The sequence below is a fragment of the Mobula birostris genome, chromosome 9 (genome assembly GCF_030028105.1).
Source record: "Mobula birostris isolate sMobBir1 chromosome 9, sMobBir1.hap1, whole genome shotgun sequence".
Lineage (NCBI taxonomy): Eukaryota > Metazoa > Chordata > Chondrichthyes > Myliobatiformes > Myliobatidae > Mobula > Mobula birostris.
This window is the reverse complement of record NC_092378.1, coordinates 852,973-879,621: the sequence shown is the minus strand read 5'-3', so window position 1 is coordinate 879,621 and position 26,649 is coordinate 852,973. Positions and strand designations below refer to the sequence as shown.

Genomic DNA, 26,649 nt, shown 5'->3' with positions numbered 1-26,649 from the left:
GTGTGTATCAAATAATGTATTCATGTTTGTAATTTTTACCCCGGTAAAAATCCTTAAAGGTGGGAGGTGTGACGAGAATACACATAGATTAAGATGTTAGCTGTCCTGTGCTGGCACCAGTGGGATCAGCGTTGGTCTGCCACCTGTCTTCAGGAGAAAGAGAGATAAGGAAAACAATGGAGCAGCATTTGGAGATGTTAATGAAGGGACGGGAGAGAGTAACGGAAGGAAAGCTGTCAAGATCGGCTCCCCCTTTGAACCCTGAACTGTTTGAAGCGATGGACAGGCGATACCCCAGCAGGGGGATAAAAAGGGACAGGTTCGCTAAGGCAGGACACACACGACACCCCGAGGTAACGAGACCCTGGAAGCGGTGCGTCTCCCACAAGTCGGTGGGAGGTTTTGGACGGCTAGTCGCGGGACAAGCCATAGATGCACAGGGTGGAAAGGCACGATCGGCGGGAACCTGGTGTGTGTCCACCCTTGCCTGGGCGCCGGGTTTACCGCAGAGAAACGATCGTATCTGGAAACGGAGGGGTCACGGTCGGTGACCTCAGATGACATCACAAAGGGCTCGCACGAAAGCTGACTGCGAAGGTCTGTATGTGGAAGCCGTTTGAATATTCATTCGTTTTGCTCTCTCTCTCCTTCCCCCCACTGTCTGCAAACTGAACTGAACTAAATTGAACTGAACTTTGCGTCACTTTGAAGCTGGTCATTTACCCCTAGACAACGATAGAGCTTGATTGATCCTGTTATCTTAATTCTGTGTACATGTGTGTTTATCATTGCTGAACTGTTGCATTTATTATCCTTTTGATTAGAGTACTATGTTGCTTGTTTCTTTAATAAAACTTTCTAAGTTCTAGTAATCCAGACTCGAACTGAGTGATCCATTTCTGCTGGTTTGGCAACCCAGTTACAGGGTACGTAACACTATGGATATGGAACATACATGTGGGATATGGAACATACATGAGAGATATGGAACATACACGATGGATATGGAACAAATAAATTCATTCTCCTTTATGCTTCTGCACTGGAAATGACATGAAACAATCTTGAATCATTACATAATTCTGAGATGGTAGCTGCTGGGAAAGGCATCTTGGCTGACAAGGACTACATATGCTGAGTAGTCTGTTTTCATGCTCTGACTAGATCAGTCGTGCTTGCTGGGCTGCCCTATTCTAGCAGGCAAGACACACAAGCACTGAGACGGGGAGTGCAGCACGGACACACCTTGCCAAGTCTCCTGCCTCGGAAGATTGCAGAGCACATTACTCCCTGAACCTCACACAGATCTGCAGCTGTGAGCTTGGACGGGCTCCATCTGTTCCTCACAATCTGTGCCCCGCATGCTTTCAGAGAGAGCGGGAGGTGACACTCACCGAGGGCTCACAGTGCACACAGAAACACTGAGAGGCTGTGTCTGCGCTTCACTATCTGCGTCCTTGTGTGTTTTCAGAGAGAGAGAGCAATTACACTGACTGAGCAATCACAGTTACACTGATAAGAGTTCAATTACACTGACCGATGGTTCACAGTTACATTGACTGAGAGATCAGAGTTACACTGACCAAGGGTTCAGTTACCATTTACACCTCGGACTTCAACTACTGCACAGAGTCTTGTCATCTTCAGAAGTTTTCAGATGACTCTGCCATAGTTGGATGTATCAGCATGGGAGATGAGGCTGAGTGCAGGGCTACGGTAAGAAACTTTGTCACATGGTGTGAGCAGAATTATCTGCAGCTTAATGTGAAAAAGACTAAGGAGCTGGTGATAGACCTGAGGAGAGCTAAGTTACCGGTGACCCCTGTTTCCATCCAGGGGGTCAGTGTGGACATGGTGGAGGATTACAAATACCTGGGGATACGAATTGACAATAAACTGGACTGGTCAAAGAACACTGAGGCTGTCTACAAGAAGGGTCAGAGCCGTCTCTATTTCCTGAGGAGACTGAGGTCCTTTAACATCTGCCGGACGATGCTGAGGATGTTCTACGAGTCTGCGGTGGCCAGTGCTATCATGTTTGCTGTTGTGTGCAGGAGCAGCAGGCTGAGGGTAGCAGACACCAACAGAATCAACAAACTTATTCGTAAGGCCAGTGATGTTGTGGGGATGGAACTGGACTCTCTGACGGTGGTGTCTGAAAAGAGGATGCTGTCTAAGTTGCATGCATTCTTGGTCAATGTCTCCCATCCACTACATAATGTACTGGGTGGGCACAGGAGTACATTCAGCCAGAGACTCATTCCACCGAGATGCAACACAGAGCGTCATAGGAAGTCATTCCTGCCTGTGGCCATCAAACTTTACAACTCCTCCCTTGGAGGGTCAGACACCCTGAGCCAATAGGCTGGTCCTGGACTTATTTCGTAATTTACTGGCATAATTTACATATTACTATTTAACTATTTATGGTTCTAATACTATTTATTATTTATGGAGCAACTGTAACGAAAACCCATTTCCCCCGGGATCAATAAAGTATGACTATGACTATGACTACACTGACCGAGAGATCACAGTTGCACTGACCGGGAGTTCACAGTTACACTGACTGGGGGTTCACAGTCACACTGACCGAGAGATCACAGTTACACTGACCGAGAGATCACAGTTACACTGACCGGGGGTTCACAGTCACACTGACCGGGGGTTCACAGTCACACTGACCGAGGGTTCACAGTCACACTGGCTAACAGATCACAGTCACACTGACCAGGGGTTCACAGTTACACTGACCGAGAGATCACAGTTACACTGACCGAGGGTTCACAGTTACACTGACTGAGAGATCACAGTCACACTGACCAGGGGTTCACAGTCACACTGACCGGGGGTTCACAGTCACACTGACCGGGGGTTCACAGTTACACTGACCGAGGAATCACAGTTACACTGACCGAGAGATCACAGTTACACTGACTGGGGGTTCACAGTTACACTGACCGAGAGATCACAGTTACACTGACCGGGGGTTTACAGTTACACTGACCGAGAGATCACAGTTACACTGACCGGGGGTTCACAGTTACACTGACCGGGGTTTCACAGTTACACTGAACGAGGGTTCACAGTTACATTGACCGAGAGATCACAGTTACACTGACCGGGGGTTCACAGTTACACTGACCGGGGGTTCACAGTTACACTGAACGGGGGTTCACAGTGACATTGACCGAGAGATCACAGTGACATTGACCGAGAGATCAGAGTTACATTGACCGGGGGTTCACAGTTAACACTGACCGAGAGATCACAGTTACACTGACTGAGAGATCACAGTTACCCTGACCGGGGTTTCACAGTTACACTGAACGAGGGTTCACAGTTACGCTGACCGAGAGATCACAGTTACACTGAACGAGGGTTCACAGTTACACTGACCGGGGGTTCACAGTTACACTGACCGGGGGTTCATAGTTACACTGACCGAGAGATCACAGTTACACTGACCGAGAGATCACAGTTACACTGAACGAGGGTTCACAGTTACATTGACCGAGAGATCACAGTTACACTGACTGGGGGTTCACAGTTACACTGAACGAGGGTTCACAGTTACACTGACCGAGAGATCACAGTTACACTGAACGAGGGTTCACAGTTACACTGACCGAGAGATCACAGTTACACTGACCGAGAGATCACAGTTACACTGACCGAGGGTTCACAGTTACACTGAACGAGAGTTCACAGTGACATTGACCGAGAGATCAGAGTTACATTGACCGGGGGTTCACAGTTAGCACTGACCGAGAGATCACAGTTACACTGACCGAGAGATCACAGTTACACTGACGGGGGTTTCACAGTTACACCGAATGAGGGTTCACAGTTACACTGACCGAGAGATCACAGTTACACTGACCGAGAGATCACAGTTACACTGACCGGGGGTTCACAGTTACATTGACCGGGGGTTCACAGTTACACTGAACGAGGGCTCACAGTGACATTGAGCGGGGGTTCACAGTTAACACTGACCGAGGGATCACAGTTACACTGACCGAGAGATCACAGTTACATTGACTGGGGGTTCCCAGTTACACTGAACGAGGGTTCACAGTGACATTGACCGAGAGATCAGAGTTACATTGACCGGGGGTTCACAGTTAACACTGACCGAGAGATCACAGTTACACTGACCGAGAGATCACAGTTACACTGACCAGGGTTTCACAGTTACACTGAATGAGGGTTCACAGTTACACTGACCGAGAGATCACAGTTACACTGACGGGGGTTTCACAGTTACACCGAATGAGGGTTCACAGTTACACTGACCGAGAGATCACAGTTACACTGACCGGGGTTTCACAGTTACACTGAACGAGGGTTCACAGTTACACTGACCGAGAGATCACAGTTACACTGAACGAGGGTTCACAGTTACACTGACCGAGGGTTCACAGTTACACTGACCGAGGGTTCACAGTTACACTGACCGAGAGATCACAGTTACACTGAGTGAGGGTTCACAGTTACACTGACCGAGAGATCACAGTTACACTGACCGGGGTTTCACAGTTACACTGAACGAGGGTTCACAGTTACACTGACCGAGAGATCACAGTTACACTGACCGGGGTTTCACAGTTACACTGAACGAGGGTTCACAGTTACACTGAACGAGGGTTCACAGTTACATTGACCGAGAGATCACAGTTACACTGACTGGGGGTTCACAGTTACATTGACCGAGAGATCACAGTTACACTGAGTGAGGGTTTACAGTTACACTGACCGGGGTTTCACAGTTACACTGACCGGGGGTTCATAGTTACACTGACCGAGAGATCACAGTTACACTGACCGAGGGTTCACAGTTACACTGAACGAGAGTTCACAGTGACATTGACCGAGAGATCAGAGTTACATTGACCGGGGGTTCACAGTTAGCACTGACCGAGAGATCACAGTTACACTGACCGAGAGATCACAGTTACACTGACGGGGGTTTCACAGTTACACCGAATGAGGGTTCACAGTTACACTGACCGAGAGATCACAGTTACACTGACCGGGGTTTCACAGTTACACTGAACGAGGGTTCACAGTTACACTGACCGAGAGATCACAGTTACACTGAACGAGGGTTCACAGTTACACTGACCGGGGGTTCATAGTTACACTGACCGAGAGATCACAGTTACACTGACCGAGAGATCACAGTTACACTGACCGGGGGTTCACAGTTACACTGACCGAGAGATCACAGTTACACTGACCGAGAGATCACAGTTACACTGACCGAGGGTTCACAGTTAGACTGAACGAGAGTTCACAGTGACATTGACCGAGAGATCAGAGTTACATTGACCGGGGGTTCACAGTTAGCACTGACCGAGAGATCACAGTTACACTGACGGGGGTTTCACAGTTACACCGAATGAGGGCTCACAGTTACACTGACCGAGAGATCACAGTTACACTGACCGGGGTTTCACAGTTACACTGAACGAGGGTTCACAGTTACACTGACCGAGAGATCACAGTTACACTGAACGAGGGTTCACAGTTACACTGAACGAGGGTTCACAGTTACACTGACCGAGGGTTCACAGTTACACTGACCGAGAGATCACAGTTACACTGAGTGAGGGTTCACAGTTACACTGAGTGAGAGATCACAGTTACACTGACCGGGGTTTCACAGTTACACTGAACGAGGGTTCACAGTTACACTGAACGAGGGTTCACAGTTACACTGAACGAGGGTTCACAGTTACATTGACCGAGAGATCACAGTTACACTGACCGGGGGTTCACAGTTACACTGAACGGGGGTTCACAGTGACATTGACCGAGAGATCAGAGTTACACTGACCGAGAGATCACAGTTACACTGAACGAGAGATCACAGTTACACTGACCGGGGGTTCACAGTTACATTGACCGAGAGATCACAGTTACACTGACCGAGAGATCACAGTTACATTGACCAGGGGTTCACAGTTACATTGACCGGGGGTTCACAGTTACACTGAACGAGGGTTCACAGTGACATTGACCGGGGGTTCACAGTTAACACTGACCGAGGGATCACAGTTACACTGACAGAGAGATCACAGTTACATTGACTGGGGGTTCACAGTTACACTGAACGAGGGTTCACAGTGACATTGACCGAGAGATCAGAGTTACATTGACCGGGGGTTCACAGTTAACACTGACCGAGAGATCACAGTTACACTGACCGAGAGATCACAGTTACACTGACCGGGGTTTCACAGTTACACTGAATGAGGGTTCACAGTTACACTGACCGAGAAATCACAGTTACACTGACCGGGGTTTCACAGTTACACTGAACGAGGGTTCACAGTTACACTGAACGAGGGTTCACAGTTACACTGAACGAGGGTTCACAGTTACATTGACCGAGAGATCACAGTTACACTGACTGGGGGTTCACAGTTACATTGACCGAGAGATCACAGTTACACTGACCGGGGGTTTACAGTTACACTGACCGGGGTTTCACAGTTACACTGACCGGGGGTTCATAGTTACACTGACCGAGAGATCACAGTTACACTGACCGAGGGTTCACAGTTACACTGACCGAGGGTTCACAGTGACATTGACCGAGAGATCAGAGTTACATTGACCGGGGGTTCACAGTTAGCACTGACCGAGAGATCACAGTTACACTGACCGAGAGATCACAGTTACACTGAACGAGGGTTCACAGTTACACTGACCGAGGGTTCACAGTTACACTGACCGAGAGATCACAGTTACACTGAGTGAGGGTTCACAGTTACACTGACCGAGAGATCATAGTTACACTGACCGGGGTTTCACAGTTACACTGAACGAGGGTTCACAGTTACACTGACCGAGAGATCACAGTTACACTGACCGGGGTTTCACAGTTACACTGAACGAGGGTTCACAGTTACACTGAACGAGGGTTCACAGTTACACTGAACGAAGGTTCACAGTTACATTGACCGAGAGATCACAGTTACACTGACCGGGGGTTTACAGTTACACTGAACGGGGGTTCACAGTGACATTGACCGAGAGATCAGAGTTACACTGACCGAGAGATCACAGTTACACTGAACGAGAGATCACAGTTACACTGACCGAGAGATCACAGTTACACTGACCGAGAGATCACAGTTACATTGACCGGGGGTTCACAGTTACATTGACCGGGGGTTCACAGTTACACTGAACGAGGGTTCACAGTGACATTGACCGGGGGTTCACAGTTAACACTGACCGAGAGATCACAGTTACACTGACCGAGAGATCACAGTTACACTGACCGGGGTTTCACAGTTACACTGAATGAGGGTTCACAGTTACACTGACCGAGAGATCACAGTTACACTGACCGGGGTTTCACAGTTACACTGAACGAGGGTTCACAGTTACACTGACCGAGAGATCACAGTTACACTGAGTGAGGGTTCACAGTTACACTGACCGAGAGATCATAGTTACACTGAAAGGGGGTTCACAGTGACATTGCCCGAGAGATCAGAGTTACACTGACCGAGAGATCACAGTTGCACTGACCGAGAGATCACAGTTACACTGACCGGGGGTTCACAGTTACACTGAACGAGGGTTCACAGTTACGCTGACCGAGAGATCACAGTTACACTGACCGAGAGATCACAGTTACACTGAACGAGAGATCACAGTTACACTGACCGGGGGTTCACAGTTACACTGACCGGGGGTTCACAGTTACGCTGACCGAGAGATCACAGTTACACTGACCGGGGTTTCACAGTTACACTGAATGAGGGTTCACAGTTACACTGACCGAGAGATCACAGTTACACTGACCGGGGTTTCACAGTTACACTGAACGAGGGTTCACAGTTACACTGACCGAGAGATCACAGTTACACTGAGTGAGGGTTCACAGTTACACTGACCGAGAGATCATAGTTACACTGAAAGGGGGTTCACAGTGACATTGCCCGAGAGATCAGAGTTACACTGACCGAGAGATCACAGTTGCACTGACCGAGAGATCACAGTTACACTGACCGGGGGTTCACAGTTACACTGAACGAGGGTTCACAGTTACGCTGACCGAGAGATCACAGTTACACTGAACGAGGGTTCACAGTTACACTGACCGAGAGATCACAGTTACACTGACCGGGGTTTCACAGTTACACTGAACGAGGGTTCACAGTTACACTGACCGAGAGATCACAGTTACACTGAGTGAGGGTTCACAGTTACACTGACCGAGAGATCATAGTTACACTGAAAGGGGGTTCACAGTGACATTGCCCGAGAGATCAGAGTTACACTGACCGAGAGATCACAGTTGCACTGACCGAGAGATCACAGTTACACTGACCGGGGGTTCACAGTTACACTGAACGAGGGTTCACAGTTACGCTGACCGAGAGATCACAGTTACACTGAACGAGGGTTCACAGTTACACTGACCGGGGGTTCACAGTTACACTGACCGGGGGGTTCATAGTTATACTGACCGAGAGATCACAGTTACACTGACCGAGAGATCACAGTTACACTGAACGAGGGTTCACAGTTACACTGACCGAGAGATCACAGTTACACTGAACGAGAGATCACAGTTACACTGACCGGGGGTTCACAGTTACACTGACCGGGGGTTCACAGTTACACTGACCGGGGGTTCACAGTTACACTGACCGAGAGATCACAGTTGCACTGACCGAGAGATCACAGTTACACTGACCGGGGGTTCACAGTTACACTGACCGAGGGTTCACAGTTACACTGACCGAGAGATCATAGTTACACTGAAAGGGGGTTCACAGTTACACTGACCGGGGGTTCACAGTTACACTGAACAGGGGTTCACAGTGACATTGCCCGAGAGATCAGAGTTACACTGACCGAGAGATCACAGTTGCACTGACCGAGAGATCACAGTTACACTGACCGAGAGATCATAGTTACACTGACCGGGTGTTCACAGTTACACTGACCGGGGGTTCACAGTGACATTGACCGAGAGATCAGAGTTACACTGACTGGGGGTTCACAGTTACACTGACCGAGAGATCACAGTTACACTGACCGGGAGTTCACAGTTGCACTGACTGGGGGTTCACAGTTACACTAACCGAGGAGGAGGTGTTTGTTATCTTGTGGCAAATCAGGGTGGATAAATCCCCAGGACCAAAGTGTTCCTTTGGACCCTACAGGGTTGCAGAAATTGCCAGGGCCTTAGCAGAGATATTTAAAACACCCTTAGCAACAGGAGAGGTACCAAAGGATGAGAGGATAGTCAATGTTGTTCCACTGTTTTAAAAAAGGCTCTAAACATAAACCAGGGAATTGGATTGGACATTGGCTTTGTGGGAGAAGCCAGAGAGTGGTAATAGAAAATAGCCTCTCTGACTGGCCAAATCCTCCCTCATCCCATTGTAGTCTCCATTATTTCGGCATAATACAGTGGTTTTAGATCGAACTATTGCACCCTGCATTTGTATGAGAAATTCAGTCATACTGTGATCACTCTTTCCAAGATGATCCCTATCTACAAGATCACTAATTTTACCTGTCTCATTGCACAGGACCAGATCTAAGGTAGAATGTTCCCTTGTAGGTTCAGTAACCTGCTTTTCAAGAAAGCCATCACAGATGCATTCTATGAAGTCCTCCTCAAGACTGCTTCGACTAACTTGATTCACCCAATCTACTTGCAAGTTAAAGTCCCCCATGATAACTGCTGTTCCATTCTTACATGCCTCAGATATTTCTGTTTATTGCCTGTGCCACTGTAATGTTGTTATTCGGTGGCCGATAGACAACTCCCACCAGTGATTTTTTCCCTTTACTATTCCTATTCTCTCCCCAGGTGGATTCAACATTCCGCTCCTTAGATTTTATATCATTACTCTGACCAAGAGCTCACAGTGCAAACTAAAACAGACCCACAGGCAGCTGGCAATAAACATAATCCACGCTGAATTTGTTTTGCTGTGGATTCAAAGCATTTAGAGAGTCATACAGTCTCAGAGAAGTACAGCACAAAAACAGGCCCTTTAGCCCATCTAGTCCATGTGGATCCAATTAAACTGTCTACTCCCATTGATCTGCACCAGGCACATAGCCCTCCATGTATCTACAATCCATGTACCTCTCCAGACTGCTCTAAAATGTTGACATTGAGCTTGCCTGCACCACTTGAGCTCGCAATTCATTCCACACTCTCACAACCCTCTGAGTGAAGAAGTTTCATGTCATGTTTCCCTTAAACTTCTCACCTTTCACCTTTAACCCACGACCTCTGGTTGTAGTCCCACCCAATCTCAATGGAAAAAGCCTGCTTGCATTAATCTAATGTCTACCCCTCATAATTTCGTATACCTCCATCAAATCTTCCCTCAATCTTCCACTTTCTATGGAATACAGTCCGAACCTATTCAATCTTATTGCTCAGGTCCTCTAGAACCGGCAATATCCTTGTAAATTTTCTCTGTACTATTTCAACCTTGTTTACATCTTTCCTGTAGGTAGGTGACCAAAACTGCGCACGGTACTCTAAATGAGGCCTCACCAATGTCTTATACAGCTTCAACATAACATCCCATCTACCTGTACTCGGTACTTTGATTTATGAAGGCCAATGTGCCAAAAGCTCTCTCTATGTCCCGATCTACCTGTGACACCAGTTTCACTGAACTATGGGCCTGTATTTCAAGATCCCTTTGTTCCACCAGGTTCCTCACTACCCTACAGATCACCATGTAAGACCTACCAAGTGCAACACCTCCCACTTGTCTGCAGTAAATTCCATCTGCCATTTTACAGCCCATTTTTCCAGCTGATGCAGACCCCTCTGCAAGCCATCACAGCCTTCCTCACTGTCCACTGCACCCCATCTGCAAATTTGTTGACCCAGTTTACCACATTATCATCCAGATCATTGACATGAATGACAAACAACAAAGGACTCAGCACCGATCCCTGCAGCACACCACTAGTCACAGGCCCAGTCAGAGAGGCAATCTTCTATTACCACTCTCTGGCTTCTCCCACAAAGCCAATGGCCAATCCAATTTACTCATCTTGAATGCTGAGCGACTGAACCTTTTTGACCAATCTCCCATGTGGGATCTTGTGAAATGCCTTGTTAAAGTCCACGTAGACAGCATCCGTCGTCTTGCCTTCATCCACTTTCCTGGTAACTTCCTCAAAAATCTCTATAAGATTGGTTAGACATGACCGACCACACATGAAGCCGTGCTGACTATCCTTAATCACTCCATGTCTACCCAAATACTTATATAATCCAGTTCGTTAGAATACCTTCCGATAACTTTCTCACAACAACTGTCAGACATACTGGCCTATAATTCCCTGGTTTATGTTTAGAGCCTTTTTTTAAACAGTGGAACAACATTGACTATCCTCTCATCCTTCGGTACCTCTCCTGTTGCTAAGGGTGTTTTAAATATCTCTGCTAAGGCCCTGGCAATTTCTGCAACCCTGTAGGGTCCAAGGGAACAGTTTGGTCCTGGGGATTAATCCACCCTGATTTGCCACAAAATAGCAAACACCTCCTCCTTTGTAATCTGTACAGGGTCCATGAAGTTGATGCCACTTTGCTTCACTTCTAGACTTTGTATCTATCTCCTGAATAAATACAGATGCAAAAAAAATTACTTAAGATCTCCTCCATCTGTTTTGGCTCCACACAAGGATGACCATTCTGGGCTTCCAGGGGACCAATTTTGTCCCTTGCAATTGTTATGCTCTTAACATATCTATAGAATCCCTTAGGATTCTCCTTCATCTTACCTGCTAGAGCAACTTCATGCCTTCTTTTAGCCCTCCTGATTTCTCAAAATCTCACTTTTGAAGACCTCCCACTTACCAAGTACACTTTTGGCAGAAAACAGCCTGTCCCAATCCACACTTGCCAGATCATTTCTGATACCATCAAAGTGGGCCTTACTCCAATTTAGAATCTCAACCCAGGGACCAGACCAACCTTTTTGCATATTTACTTTGGAACCAATAGCGTTCTGGTTACTAGGTGCAAAGTGTTCCCCTACTGAAACTTCTGTCACCTGCTCTGCCTCATTCCCTAACAGCAACATTGCAGGCTCACTTGATGGGACTTCTACATACAGATAAAGGAAACTTCCCCAAACACATTTCACAAATTCTACCCATCTAGTCCTTTTACAATATGGGATTCCCAGTCAATATGTGGGAAGTTAAAATCACCTCCTATAACAACTTTATGCTTGTTGCAACAGTCTGTGATCTTTTTACAAATTTGTTCCTCTACTTATAAGACCATAAGATATAGGAGCAGAAGTAGGCCATTCGGCCCATCGAATGTACTCCGCCATTAAGTCATGGGCTGATCCAATTCTTCCAGTCATCCCCACTCCCCTGCCTTCTACCCATACCCTTTGGTGCCCTGGCTAATCAAGAACCTATCTATCTCTGTCTTAAATGCACCCAATGAATTGGCCACCACAGCTGCTTGTGGCAACAAATTGCACAGATTTACCACACTCTGATTAAAGTAATTTCTCCGCATCTCTGTTCTAAATGGACATCCTTCAATCCTGAAGTCGTGCCCTCTTGTCCTAGACTCCCCTACCATGGGAAATAACTTTGCCATATCTAATCTGTTCAGGCCTTTTAACATTCAGAATGTTTCTATGAGATCCCCTTCACTCTCCTGAACTCCAGGGAATACAGCCCAAGAGCTGCCAGACATTTCTCATATGGTAAACCTTTCATTCCTGGAATCATTCTCATGAATCTTCTCTGAACCCTCTCCAATGTCAGTATACTCTTTCTAAAATAAGGAGCCCAAAACAGCACACAATATTCCAAGTGTGGTCTCACGAGTGCCTTATAGAGCCTCAACATCATATCTCTGCTCTTATATTCTATACCTCTAGAAATGAATGCCAACGTTGCATTTGCCTTCTTCACCACTGACTGAACCTGGAGGTTAACCGTTAGGGTATCCTGCACAAGGACTCCCAAGTCCTTTTGAATCTCTGCATTTTGAATTCTCTCCCCATCTAAATAATAGTCTGCCCATTTATTTCTTCCACCAAAGTGCATGACCATACACTTTCCAACATTGTGTTTCATTTGCCACTTCTTTGCCCAATCCCCTAAACTATCTAAGTCTCTCTGCAGGCTCTCTGTTTCCTCAACAGTACCCGCTCCTCCACCTATCTTTGTATCATCGGCAAATTTAGCCACAAATCCATTAATATCGTAGTCCAAATCATTGACATACATAGTGAAAAGCAGCAGTCCCAACACCAAACCCTTGTGGAACTCCACTGGTAACCAGCAGCCAGCCAGAATAGGATCCCTTCATTCCCACTCTCTGTTTTCTGCTGATCAGCCAATGTTCCACCCATGCTAGTAACTTTCCTGTAATTCCATGGGCTCTATCTTGCTAAGCAGCCTCATATGCGGCACCTTGTCAAAGCCCTTCTGAAAATCCAAGTACACCACATCTACTGCATCTCTTTTGTCTACCCTGCTTGTAATTTCCTCAAAAAATTGCAGTAGGTTAGTCAGACAGGATTTTCCTTTCAGGAAACCATGCTGGCTTTGGCTTATCTTGTCATGTGCCTCCAGGTGCCCCGTAATCTCATCCCTAACTATCAACTCCAACAACTTCCCAACCACTGATGTCAGGTTAACAGGTCTATAGTTTCCTTTCTGCTGCCTCCCACCCTTCTTAAATAGCGGAGTAACATTTACAATTTTTCAGTCATCTGGTACAATGCCAGAATCTATTGTTTCTTGAAAGAATGTTGCCAAATTTCCCATTATTCAATGGAATTAACTTCACAGGAAAGATAAACCTGGTTACTTCTTGTAGAATTAAAGCATGAAATTGTTTTGTGATCCCCAGCATTGCCTATACCAGAGACACCAGTACCAGTGCTGCCTGTACCAGTTGCTTGGACCAGGGCAGCAGGTATCAGCTCTATGTGGACCAGGGCAGCAGGTATCAGCTCTATGTGGACCAGGGCAGCAGGTATCAGCTCTATGTGGACCAGGGCAGCAGGTATCAGCTCTATGTGGACCAGGAGCAGGTCACTGACTCTCTCAGATTGATGAACAGTTCACAAGTGGAGATATCTAGGCTGACTGCTCAGCTGACAGGTTGAGTGAATTGGGGGAGGTATGACCTGTACAAAAGTGACAGGTTGCACCCGAACCCGAGGAGGACCAATATTCTCACAGACAGGTTTGTTAGAGCTGTTGGGGAAGGTTTAAACTAATTTGGCAGGGGGGAAGTGGGAATCGGAGTGAAGGGACTCAGGATAGGACGGATGGTAAAAAAAAGCAAAGATAGCGTGCAGTCAGACTGTCAGGAAGGGCAGGCAGATGATAGGACATAATTGCAGCTAGCAGGGTGAGTATCAGTGCATTAGGGATGCAGAATCAAAAAGGGTAGCAAATACAGTACTCATAAAGTGTTATATCTCAATGCAGAGTATGAGAAATAAGGTGGATGATCTTGTTGCACTATTACAGATTGTCAGGTATCATGCTGTGGCCATCACTGAATCATGGCTGAAGGATGGTTGTAGTTGGGAGCTGAATGTCCAAGGTTACATGTTATATTGGAGGGATGGGAAGGTAGGCAGAGGGGGTGATGTGGCTCTGCTGGTAAAGAATGGCATCAAATCAGTAGAAAGAGGTGACATAGGATCGGAAGATGTTGAATCCTTGTGGGTTGAGTTAAGAAACTGCAAGGGTAAAAGGACGCTGAAGGGAGTTATATACAGGCCTCTCAGCAGTGGCTGGGAGGTGGATCACAGGTTACAACAGGAAATAGAAAAGGCGAGTCAAAAGGGCAATGTTATGGTAGTCATGGAAGATTTTAACATGCGGGTCAATTGGGAAAATCAGGTTGGTAATGGCTCTCACGAGGGTGAGTTTGTTGAATGCCTACAAAATGGATTTTTAGAGCAGCTTGTCATTAAGCCTACAAGGGGATTAGTTATAGTGAATTGGCTGTTGTGTAATGAACTTGAGGTGATTAGGGAGCTTAAGATAAATGAACCCATAGGAGGCAACAATCACAATATGACTGAGTTCAACTTGAAATTTGATAGGGAGAAAGTAAAGTCTGACGTAGCAGTATTTCAGTGGAGTAAGGGAAATTAGAGAGGGGTTGGCCAAAGTAAATGGGAAAGAGCTGCAGGCAGGGATGTCAGCAGAGCAGCAATGGCGTGTGTTTCTGGGAAATATGAGGACGGTGCAGGATGGATGCATTCCAAAAGCCAAGAACCTGCTCAAATGGCAAAATAGTACAACCGTGGCTGACAAGGGAAGTCAAAGGCAATGTAAACGCAAAAGGGAGGGGATACAAAAACACAAAAATTAGTGGGAAGGTCGGGGACAGGAAAGCTTTTAAAAACCTACAGAAAGCAACGAAAGAGTCATTTGGAGGGAAAAGATGAAATATGAAAGCAAGCTGGCAAACAATATCGAAATGGATAGTAAAAACATTTTCAAGTATGTAAAAAATTAAAGTGAGATGAGAGTAGACACAGGACCACTAGAAAATGCAGCCAGAGGAATAATAACGCGGAACAAGGAGATAGCAAGTGAACTAAATGAGTATTTTGCATCAGCCTTCACTGTGGAAGACACCAGCTGTATGCCTGATGCTGTAGTGTGTGAAGGAAGAGAAATGGGGGCAGTTATTATCGCAAGAGAGAAGGTGCTCAAAAAGCTGGAAGACCTAAGGGTATATGTCACTGGGGCCAGATGAACTGCACCCTAGGGTTCTGAAAGAGTTAGTGGTAGAGATTATGGTGGCATTAGTAATGATCTTTCAAAAATCATTGGACTTTGGCATGGTGCCAGAGAACTGGAAAATTGTAACTGTCACTCCACTCTTTAAGAAATGAGGAAGGCAGCAGAAAGGAAATTATAGATCACTTAGCCTGATCTCAGTGGTTGGGAAGATGTTGGAGTCAATTGTTAAAGATGAAGTTATGGAGTACTTGGTGACACAGGACAAGAATCGACGAAGTCAGCCAGGTTTCCTTCAGGGAAAATCCTGCCTGACAAACCTGTTGGAATTCTTTGAGAAGATTACAAGTAGGATAGATAAAGGGGATGCAGCGGATGTTGTATATTTGGACTTTCAGAAGGCCTTTGACAAGGTGCCACACATGAAGCTGCTTACCAATTTAAGATCCATGGTATTACAGGAAAGTTACTAACATGGTTAGAGCATTGGTTGTTTGGTAGGAGGCAGCGAGTGGGAATAAAAGGATCCTTTTCTGGTTGACTGCCAGTGACTAGTGGTGTTCCGCAAGGGTCAGTGTTGGGACCACTTCTTTTAATGCTGTATATCAATGACTTAGATGATGGAATAGATGGCTTTGTTGCCAAGTTTGCAGATGATACAAAGACTGGTGGAGGGGCAGGTAGTGTTGAGGAAACAGGTAGGATGCAGGACTAAAACAGATTAGGAGAATGGGATAGAAAGTGGCAAATGAAATATAACGATGGAAGATGCATGGTCATGCACTTTGGTAGAAGAAGTATATGTGTAAACTATTTTCTAAATGGGGAGAAAATCCAAAAATCTGAGATGCAAAGGGACTTGGGGTTTCATGTGCAGAACAACCAAAGGTTAATTTGTGAAAAGTTAAATGTGAAAAGTAACAGTCCCAATACTGACCCCTGAGGAACATCACTAGTCACTTGTAGTCAACCAGAAAAGGCCCCTTTTATTCCCACTCGCAGCCTCCTGCCTGTCAGCCAATCTTCTATCGACGCCAGTATATTTCCTGTAACACCATGGGATTTTATCTTGTTAAGCAGCCTCATGCGAGGCACTTTATCAAATGCCTTCCAAAAATCTAAGTAAATGTCATCCATTAACACTCTTTAGTCCACCCTGCTTTTCCACCAACATTAGCATTCATTTCAAGAGTTCTAAAAAAAACAGCAGGGATGTAAGGCACTGGTAAAGCCTCACCTTGAGTACTTTGAACAATTTGGGCTCCTCAACTAAGAAAGATGTGCTGGCATTGGAGAGGGTTCAAAAGAGGTTCACAAGTATGATTCCAGGAATGAAAGGGTTATCATACGAGGAACGTTTTAATGGCTCTGGGTTTGTACTCACTGGAATTGAGAATGAAGGTGGGGGGGGGGGGATCTCATTGAAACCTTTTGAATGTTGAAAAGCCTAGACAGAGTAGATGTGGAAAGGATGTTTCCCGTGGTGGAGGAGTCTAGGACAAGAGGGCACAGCCTCAGGATACAGGGTCATCCATTTAAAACAGACATGTGGAGTAATTTCTTTAGCCAGAGGGTGGTGAATTTGTGGAATTTGTTGCCATGTGCAGCTGTAGAGGCCAGGCCGTTGAGTGTATTTAAGATAGAGATCGACAGGTTCTTGATTAGACATGGCATTAAGCGTTACGGGGACAAGGTCGGGGAGCGGGGCTGAGGAGGGGAAAAAAGAATCAGGAATGACTGAATAGTATAGCAGACTCAGTGGGCCAAATGGCTAATTCAGCTCCTACGTCTTGTTATGGTCTCATGGTCTAGGCGCACAACCCCTCAGCTTGCCTGTAATCACTGTGAGAGGGTGATGTGGGATTGGTAACTAGCAGGCTGGAAGGTGATGGATGTCATGGCAGGTTGACGGTGTTGGGATGAGGACAGGTTTGGCCCTGGGCATTGGGAACAAGCAGTGTCTGGAGAATCAGGTGGAAGGGAACGGTGGAATTGGTGAGAGCTCAGTCCTGTATTATCAGTCTGCAGTCAGAAACTGATCATTTGAGCTAGCTCACAAACACAAGAGATTCTGCGGATGCTGGAATCCCAGAGCAACACATACAAAATACTGAAGGCACTCTGCAGGTCAGGCCGCATCTACGGAGAGGAATAAACAGTCTCAGACCCTTCATCAGGATCATTTCTATATTCTCCTGGACTATAGGTTTAGATGCCACACATGACAATAACAAACCAATACCAGTGAATACCTTTGGACTGGTGTTCCACAGAGAACAGTTTCCCGACAGCCGGACTGACGATCGCACTGAATCAGACCTTACCGACAACCTGCTAAACCCATCACCACTCAGGGAAAAACCTGCCTCACCAGCTGGTTAGACCAGGAAAGGCTTTGTGCTCACCCAGACCTGCTACCACAGCCGCATAACTCCAGAAAAAGCAGCATCTCCCAGTAGCTTCCCATTTTAATTCTTCTTCCCTTTCCCATTCCAATATGTCAGTCCATGGCCCCCTCTATTGCTGCGATGAGGCCTCACTCAGGTTGGAGAAGCAACACCTTATATTCCATCTGGGTGGCTTCCAACCTGATGGCATGAACATCGATTTCTTGAACTTCTGCTAATTGTCCCCCACTCCTTCACCATTTCCTATTCCTGTTTCCCTCTATCACCTTATATCCTGACCTGTCCACCTCCCTCTGGAACTCCTCCCCTTCCCTTCCTTCCATGGTCTTCTATCCTCTCCTGTCAGACTTCCCCATTCTCTAGTCCTGTATCTCCTTCACCAATCGATTTCCCAGCTCCTTACTTCACCCCACTCCTGATTTTACCTATCATCTACTGCCTTGTATTTCTTCCTCCCCTCCCCTCTCCTCCCCTCCCCTCCCCTCCCCCACCTTCTTACTCCCACTGCTCATCTTTTTTCTCCAGTCCTGATGAAGGGTCTCGACCCGAAACGGTGACTGTTTACTCTTTTGCAGACATGCTGCCTGGCCTGCTGAGTTCCTCTGGCACTCTGCGTGTGTTCGGCATTCTGTTACTGTTTTACCTGATTTTACTTGTTTGTCTGTTTGTTTGTTTATTTATTATTTCAAGATGCAGCATGCAACAGACTATTCCAGTTCTCTGAGCCGTGCTGCCCAGCAACTCCTAATTTAGCCCGAGCCTAATCACGGGACGATTTACAATGACCAGTTACCCGACCAACTGGTACATCTTTGAACTTGAAGGAAACTGGAGCATTGGGAGGAAACCCATGCAATCCACAAGTAGGACATACAGACTCCATACAGGCGACAGACAGACTCCATACAGGGGACAGACAGACAGGGGACGTACAGACTCCATACAGGGGACAGACAGACAGGGGATGTACAGACAGGGGACAGACAGACTCCATACAGGGGACAGACAGACAGGGGAAGTACAGACTCCATACAGGGGACAGACAGACTCCATACAGGGGACAGACAGACAGGGGACGTACAGACTCCATACGGGGGACAGACAGACAGGGGACAGACAGACTCCATACAGGGGACAGACAGACAGGGGAAGTACAGACTCCATACAGGGGACAGACAGACTCCATACAGGAGACAGACAGACAGGGGACGTACAGACTCCATACGGGGGACAGACAGACTCCATACAGGGGACAGACAGACAGGGGACGTACAGACTCCATACAGGGGACAGACAGACTCCATACAGGGACAGACAGACAGGGGATGTACAGACTCCATACAGGGGACAGACAGACAGGGAGCGTACAGACAGGGGACGTACAGACTCCATACAGGGGACAGACAGACAGGGGATGTACAGACTCCATACGGGGGACAGACGGACAGGGGACAGACAGACAGACTCCATACAGGGGACAGACAGACAGGGAGCGTACAGACAGGGGACGTACAGACTCCATACAGGGGACAGACAGACAAGGGACGTTCAGACTACATACAGAGCAGGCCGGATTTGAACTCTGAACAATGATGCCCTGAGCAGTAAGAGTGTCACGTTCTTACTCTAGCTCAATGCACAGTGTAATGATCGGATCTGTAAGAACAGTTTACCAGACAAGCTCAACATTCTACATTCGGACATGCGATAATAATAATAACAAACTAATACCCAATCTCCTGCAGTCAGCCACGCCTCAGGCCACAGCTACTTCTGGAAAGCAGAGGTAACACAGTCTGGTGTACGGTCAGTGTCCAGCGTAATGCAGTCTGGTGTACGGTCAGTGTCCAGCGTAACACAATCTGGTGTACGATCAGTGTCCAGCGTAACACAATCTGGTGTACGGCCAGTGTCCAGCGTAATGCAGTCTGGTGTACGGTCAGTGCCCAGCATTATGCAGTCTGGTGTACGGTCAGTGCCCAGCATTATGCAGTCTGGTGTACGGTCAGTGCCCAGCATTATGCAGTCTGGTGTACGGTCAGTGTCCAGCATTATGCAGTCTGGTGTACGGTCAGTGCCCAGCATTATGCAGTCTGGTGTACGGTCAGTGTCCAGCATTATGCAGTCTGGTGTATGGTCAGTGTCCAGCATAACACAGTTTGGTGTACGGTCAGTGTCCAGCATAACACAGTCTGGTGTACAGTCAGTGCCCAGCATAACACAGTCTGGTGTACGGTCAGTGTCCAGCATAACACAGTCTGGTGTATGGTCAGTGTCCAGCGTAACGCAGTCTGGTGTACGATCAGTGTCCAGCATAACGCAATCTGGTGTGCGATCAGTGTCCAGCGTAATGCAATCTGGTGTACGGTCAGTGTCCAGTGTAACGCAGTCTGGTGTACGGTCAGTGCCCAGCATTATGCAGTCTGGTGTACGGTCAGTGTCCAGCATTATGCAGTCTGGTGTACGGTCAGTGTCCAGCATAACACAGTCTGGTGTACAGTCAGTGCCCAGCGTAATGCAGTCTGGTGTACGGTCAGTGTCCAGCGTAACGCAGTCTGGTGTACGGTCAGTGTCCAGCGTAACACAGTGTGGTGTATGGTCAGTGTCCAACGTAACACAGTCTGGCAAACAATATCAAAATTTGAATTGGCTTTTTACATTCATTCTGTGTTTGGCAGTGAAGGGAAGTAGCAGGAAGTCTGGCATTTCCTGATCTCAGGCATTCCTCTGTTGCCTTGGTAGACTCCCCCCACACCTAGTCACTGTGGTCTACACACTCCAGGCAAGACTGACACTAGGCACTAGACACTAGAATACTACAGCACAGTACAGGCCCTTCGACCCTCGATGTTGTGCCAACCCATATATTCCTAAACAAAAACTCATACTGAAGTTGTACTTTGCTCCCTCTGTGTCACTGCAAGTCCAGCTGTGCTTTGACCATCCAGAACAGCAGGAGGAAGAGGTGTTAAATGTTGATACAGAAACCCTAAAATAACACAGAAATTTACAGGACCCCAGGAAAACAGTGCTCTCTCAGTATGTTCTTTCTCCAAGCAGGCTGACTGTTGGCTGGACCTGTGACCTGTGACCTGTACACACTGCACAGCCATACTCACTATGAGCTTCCCTGCAGCCCACAGACAGACACTCGGCACCAGATGAAGAGGACTCATTTCCCTTAGTACACTCCATTCTGTCTCCCAACTTTAATTCCAGGGACTGGCTCCAACATCAGCCCCCCCAGCTCTTTCGTTGTTCACACAAACTCTCTGCTTGATGTACTTCCAGCTCCCCACCTCTCTTTCATACACACACTCATCTCCACCTCTCTCTCCCACACACACACACAGCTTTCCATCTCTGTCACACACTCCCAGCTCTCACATACACCTCCACCTCTCTCCCACACACACACACTCCTCCACCTCTCTCTCTCATGCTCCCCCAGCTCTCACACGCACTCCACCACCTCTCTCTCACACCCATACACACTCCCAGTTCTACACCTCTCTCTCACACATACACCCAGCTCTCACACGTACCTCCACCTCTCTCACACACACACTCCTCTCTCTCTCTAACACTCCTCTCCATCTCTCACACACACACAACTTGCTGCCTCACACTCACACACACGCAGTTTCCTGTCTGACATACATAGCCCAGCTCTTTGCCTGACACACATGTATATGTCTACACAGCTCTCTGCTCTCCCCCACCCCACACACAGTTCTCTGTCGGTGTCGGTCACCAGCAGTGGAAGGTATTACTCACCCAGAAGATGAGGTTGAAAACAAACATCAGATACTTGAGACAACACAGGCAGCCACTGGCCATGCTGCAGCTCCGGAACTCTAAGAGGAAAACAAACGAGAGGTCCAGGTAAAACACCACATACTTGCTGCCTTTGGGGGCTGTGTACTTGTCATTCTTTACACCTAGGTCGATCAGTCCCCTGGGACGGGAGCTGGAGTTGCCGTAGAAAGCGGCCGCAGTAAAGCCACTGCCGAACTGCTGGGCCGAGTGGGACGGCTGCCCGGCGTCGGAGACCCTGCTCTCCATTGACAGGCTCCGGGGTATGGATGTTTCATCACTACTCGACCTCTCCATGTCCCTCCGTTGCACAGCTCCCACATTCACCGCCAATCATATCTTGGTGTTTAGGAAGGGGTAGAGCAGGCTAGCCTCAACGTCGGGAACCTCCCTGCAACAAACTCCATCAGAGAGCCACACTGGAAAAGTAGAGTCCTCAGCACCAGCTGCTCAATGGGCAGCCCCTCTCTAAAGCCTAAATCCAGCCGCTGAACTCAGTGTGTGCACAGAGAGAACAGCCTGTTCACCAGCCCCCACCCCCCAGTGCCATCACTCGTTCAGCTGTCAGCTCGGTAATCTCCTGGCAAATGCACGTCGGCTGCACTTTACACCATACACTTCGAGCAGTCAGTGACCCAGTCCCTTGTCAAGACACGCCTGCTCTCCTCCTGCCCGTCCAATCGACAGTGAGCCCTCGAGGCCAGCACTACTAACTATCCGCCTCTGGCTGACAAAGAGCCCAAATCCCAAGGGTCTCCACACCGACAGCGGAAGCTGAGGAGCAGAGGGAAAGGACGTGTCCGAGGCCCTTCGCACTGCCTAGTATAAGGTCAGTGTATGAGACCCAAGACTGACCCCTTCTGCTCAGGCCAAGGGGAATTCAAAGTGATGATGGTGGACCAGACTTGTCTTCAGCACAACGTGACCACTCTCCATCCACACTCCGATACCCCTGTGGTTCAGACCTCTGTCAGAACGAGACGGGGGTGAGGTGACACAGCAAGGCCAGAGAACAGGATGGGATGACCATAATGCATACAGTAGGAGCAGAACTAGGATACTCAGCCCATCTAATCTGTTCACCATGGCTGATTTACTCACCCTTTCAACCCCATTCTCCTGCCTTCACTCGTAACCTTTGACACTCGGCCTTAAATATACCCAGAGACTTGGCCTCCGCAGCCATCTGTGGAAATGAATTCCACATATTCACTTCCTTCTGGCTAAAGAAATTCCTCATCTCCACTCCATTGGAACGTCCCTCTATTCTGAGGTTTTGCCCTCTAGTCCTAGACTCATCCACTATAGGAAACATCCTCGCCACATGCAGTCTGTGTAGCGCCTTTCATTTTTCAATAGGTTTCAATGAGATCCCCCTTCATTCCTCTAAACTCCAGCCAGTACAGGCGCAGAACCATCGAACACTCACATTGACCCTATTTCTCCCTCAATAGACACTGCCAGGCCTGCTAAGTGTTTCCAGTGTTTTTGCAGTTCCTTTGATTTTTAACAAGCTGAAGATGGGACTTTTCTTTTAAATGGAAATTCCACAAAGGGATTTAACCAAATTTCACACTGACGGACAGGACTGCTGGTTAAGAATAAATTTTGTTTGACATTGGCTGACTACTGGCACTGGCAAATTTTTAACCATTTACGTAAACAGTGAGCATGAAGGAGCCCATCCCTGAACCCAGGGTCACTATCAACACACCCCACTGCAAAACAGAAATCAGCTTGATCTTTAGGATCTTAAAAATTTGAAACAGTAAAAATCTGAACGTATTTAAGAACACTTGGGGTGCCAGGGTGGCATGGCAGTTAAGTGTGATGCTATTACAGCTGAGGGTGTCAGAGTTCATAGTTCAGAGTTCAATTCCAACGTCCTGTGTAACAGAGTTTGTACTTTGTTCCTGTGTTCACCTGGGTTTTCTATGGGTGCTCCAGTTTCCTCCCACAGTCCAAAGATGTACCAGTTCGTAAGTTGATTGGTCGAGATTCCTTAAGGTGGTCATTGCCGGGGGTGGGTGAGGTGTGACGGTGGAGAGGCAGTGAGGATAAGCTCCCACTACCTATTAAATGCTCCCAATGACCTGCACCTCGAATAGCCTCTGACAACCAAGGCCAGCTCCTGGCCTTCAAGTGTGGATTAGCTTCTAAACCATCAGAACTGTTTCTACTGACAGGAGAAGGAGCAAAGGCTGGTTGTTGGGGCCTTAAAACCAGTCGCTTTAGGCAGATGGGGCTTCTCAGCCGTGGTTGGCAGCTCATCTAGAAGGAGAACTCTAATCTCAAACCTCCACTGCCTCATGGTTATACGGACTCATGGGGAAGGCTTCAGGAGTAAACTCTGAGGAAAAATCCCGAGCTGGAGTCCTTAAGGCAATTCTACATTGAGTTCAAAGCTGAGTGCCAACTCCAGCAGTGCTGCTGGTACTAAACTGAATCAGTCTCTGCTGTTGCTTTGTATTCATCAGCTGTGTGGAGAGGGAGAGCCTGTTGCTCGGGCAAAAGCTTGCTCTCCATGTTGTACTGCCCTGGCCTGCTTGTGCACTGGCTGAAAATCATATAGACAGCTGGCATGCAATGACCATGGTCAAACCTGACCAATGGGGGCCCTCAGCTCATTGTACATTGTAATGTGATTGGATTAGGCTTAAATAGGTGGTTGCTGGGCAGTGTGGCTTTGTAGGCCCAAAATACACACATACATAAACATGGCAACAGAGAGCCTCTGTGTGCTGTCTGACCGATGGGTCATACATCGTAAGCTGGGGCAGTGGTGTAGGAAGTGGGGGGTGGACAGTGTGACCCTCTCTCTGTACATCATCTTTACCAGTAACACACACAAAAATATAGAAACATAGAAAAACCTACAACACAATACAGGCCCTTCGGCCCACAATACTGTGCCAAACATGTACTTACTTTAGAAATTACCTAGGGCTACCCATAGCCCTCTATTTTTCTAAGCTCCATGTACCTATCCAGGAGTCTCTTAAAAGACCCTATCGTATCTGCCTCCACCAGAGTCACCGGCAGCCCATTCCACGCACTCACCACTCTCTGCATTAAAAAAAACTTACCCCTGACATCTCCTCTGTACCTACTTCCAAGCACCTTAAAATTGTGCCCTCTCGTGCTAGCCATTTCAGCCCTGGGAAAAAGCCTCTGACTGTCCACATGTTCAATGCCTCTCATCATCTTATACATCTCTATCAGATCACATCTCATCCTCCGTCGCTCCAAGGAAAAATGGCTGAGTTCATTCAACCTGTTTTCATAAGGCATGCTCCCCAATCCAGGCAACATCCTTGTAAATCTCCTCTGCACCCTTTCTATTGCATCCACATCCTTCCTGTAGTGAGGCGACCAGAACTGAACACAGTACTCCAAGTGGGGTCTGACCAGGGTCCTAAATAGCTGTAACGTTACCTGTCGGCTCCTAAACTCAATCCCACGGCTGATGAAGGCCAATGCACTGTATGCCTTCTTAACCACAGAGTCAACCAAAGTGCTGGAGAAACTCAGCAGGTCAGGTCAGCATAAATGCAAAGGAATAAACAATCGATGTTTCGGGCTGAGACCCTTCATCTTGTTTGTCACCTTTACTAGTGCCCCTCTCAAATCTTGTGTTTACAGAAACCTTCCCTCAATCCTGCATTTAGGAAGCAGCCTGTGTTCTGTGCTCCTCAACTTTGCATCTAGGCAAAAGTACTGTGATGAAGTTTTAGCACTGGCGGAGAGCAACCAGTCACTACACTGAAGTACAAGTGACATCAGTAGTTCATATGCAGCTCACCCCAGGAAGTGCCAGGAGGATTAGATTAAAGCATATTTATTCAGAATATCCTGCACTATCATCTAAATCAGAAATTGTTTGAACCTTGAAGCCCCATGTGCATGGATGAGGGCAGTTCACCTCTGCCATGTTACAGCCCAAAAAGTGCAGGTACAGAGAGTTTCGGGAATGTGCTGCACTGTCCCACAAATACTTCACATTGTTGAGCGTGAAGCTAGTTCTGAAATAGACATGCACAGGATGGGATGATTAAAGACTCTACGCCCATGACAGTGCAACACTATAAATAGGCTGCTCTATGCCCATGCCCCTGCCAGGCCATCACGTATGCTGCACAGCATATACATTCTGAGCACTCAAGCTCAAATATAGACATGTCCTGCTGAAAACCTTCTTCACCAGCCTGGACATCTCAACCTGTTATAATTACAGAGAACGACACAGCACAGATAAAGGCCCTTCAGCCCAATCTGTCTATGCTGACCCAGCTAGTCCCAATTTCCTGCACTACTTATGAGAGAGATATATATATCTTATTGTAATTTATAGAATATTTTATATATTGCACTGTACTGCAGCCACAAAACAACAAACTTCGTGTCATATGTCAGTGATAATAAAGAAGATTCTGATTCTGAGGACATGCTTCAGACTCCCCAGTTCCAAGGAATAAAGACCTTCCCTGTCTAACCTTTCCCCATCACTCAGCCGTCACTAATCCTTTGGGTGCATTGCCGGGCAGGGCTGGAAGGGCCTATTCCCTGCCGTGGAAGAAGGAAGAAGAAAGAAGAAAGCCCTTAACTCCGAGTGGAGTCATCGGGACGCCGTCATGACAGCGTTTTTTTAGCAGGCTTTCTTATTTTT

The 26,649-nt window shown here is 47.4% G+C and overlaps 1 protein-coding gene across 5 annotated transcripts in view; it reads right to left on the bottom strand.

The window, feature by feature from the left end:
- LOC140202466 (tetraspanin-9-like) overlaps positions 1-26,649 on the bottom strand; it is a 204,610-nt gene that overhangs the window by 102,541 nt on the left and 75,420 nt on the right. For 4 of the 5 annotated variants that reach the window (XM_072267336.1, XM_072267337.1, XM_072267335.1 and 1 more), the window contains one exon: positions 21,945-22,024. In XM_072267336.1, coding sequence (XP_072123437.1) covers positions 21,945-22,007 — 63 coding nt within the window. In that variant the 5' untranslated portion in view covers positions 22,008-22,024. Of the gene's footprint in view, positions 1-21,944; positions 22,550-26,649 lie in introns of those variants that run through there. The other variant, XM_072267333.1, reaches the window with a different exon arrangement.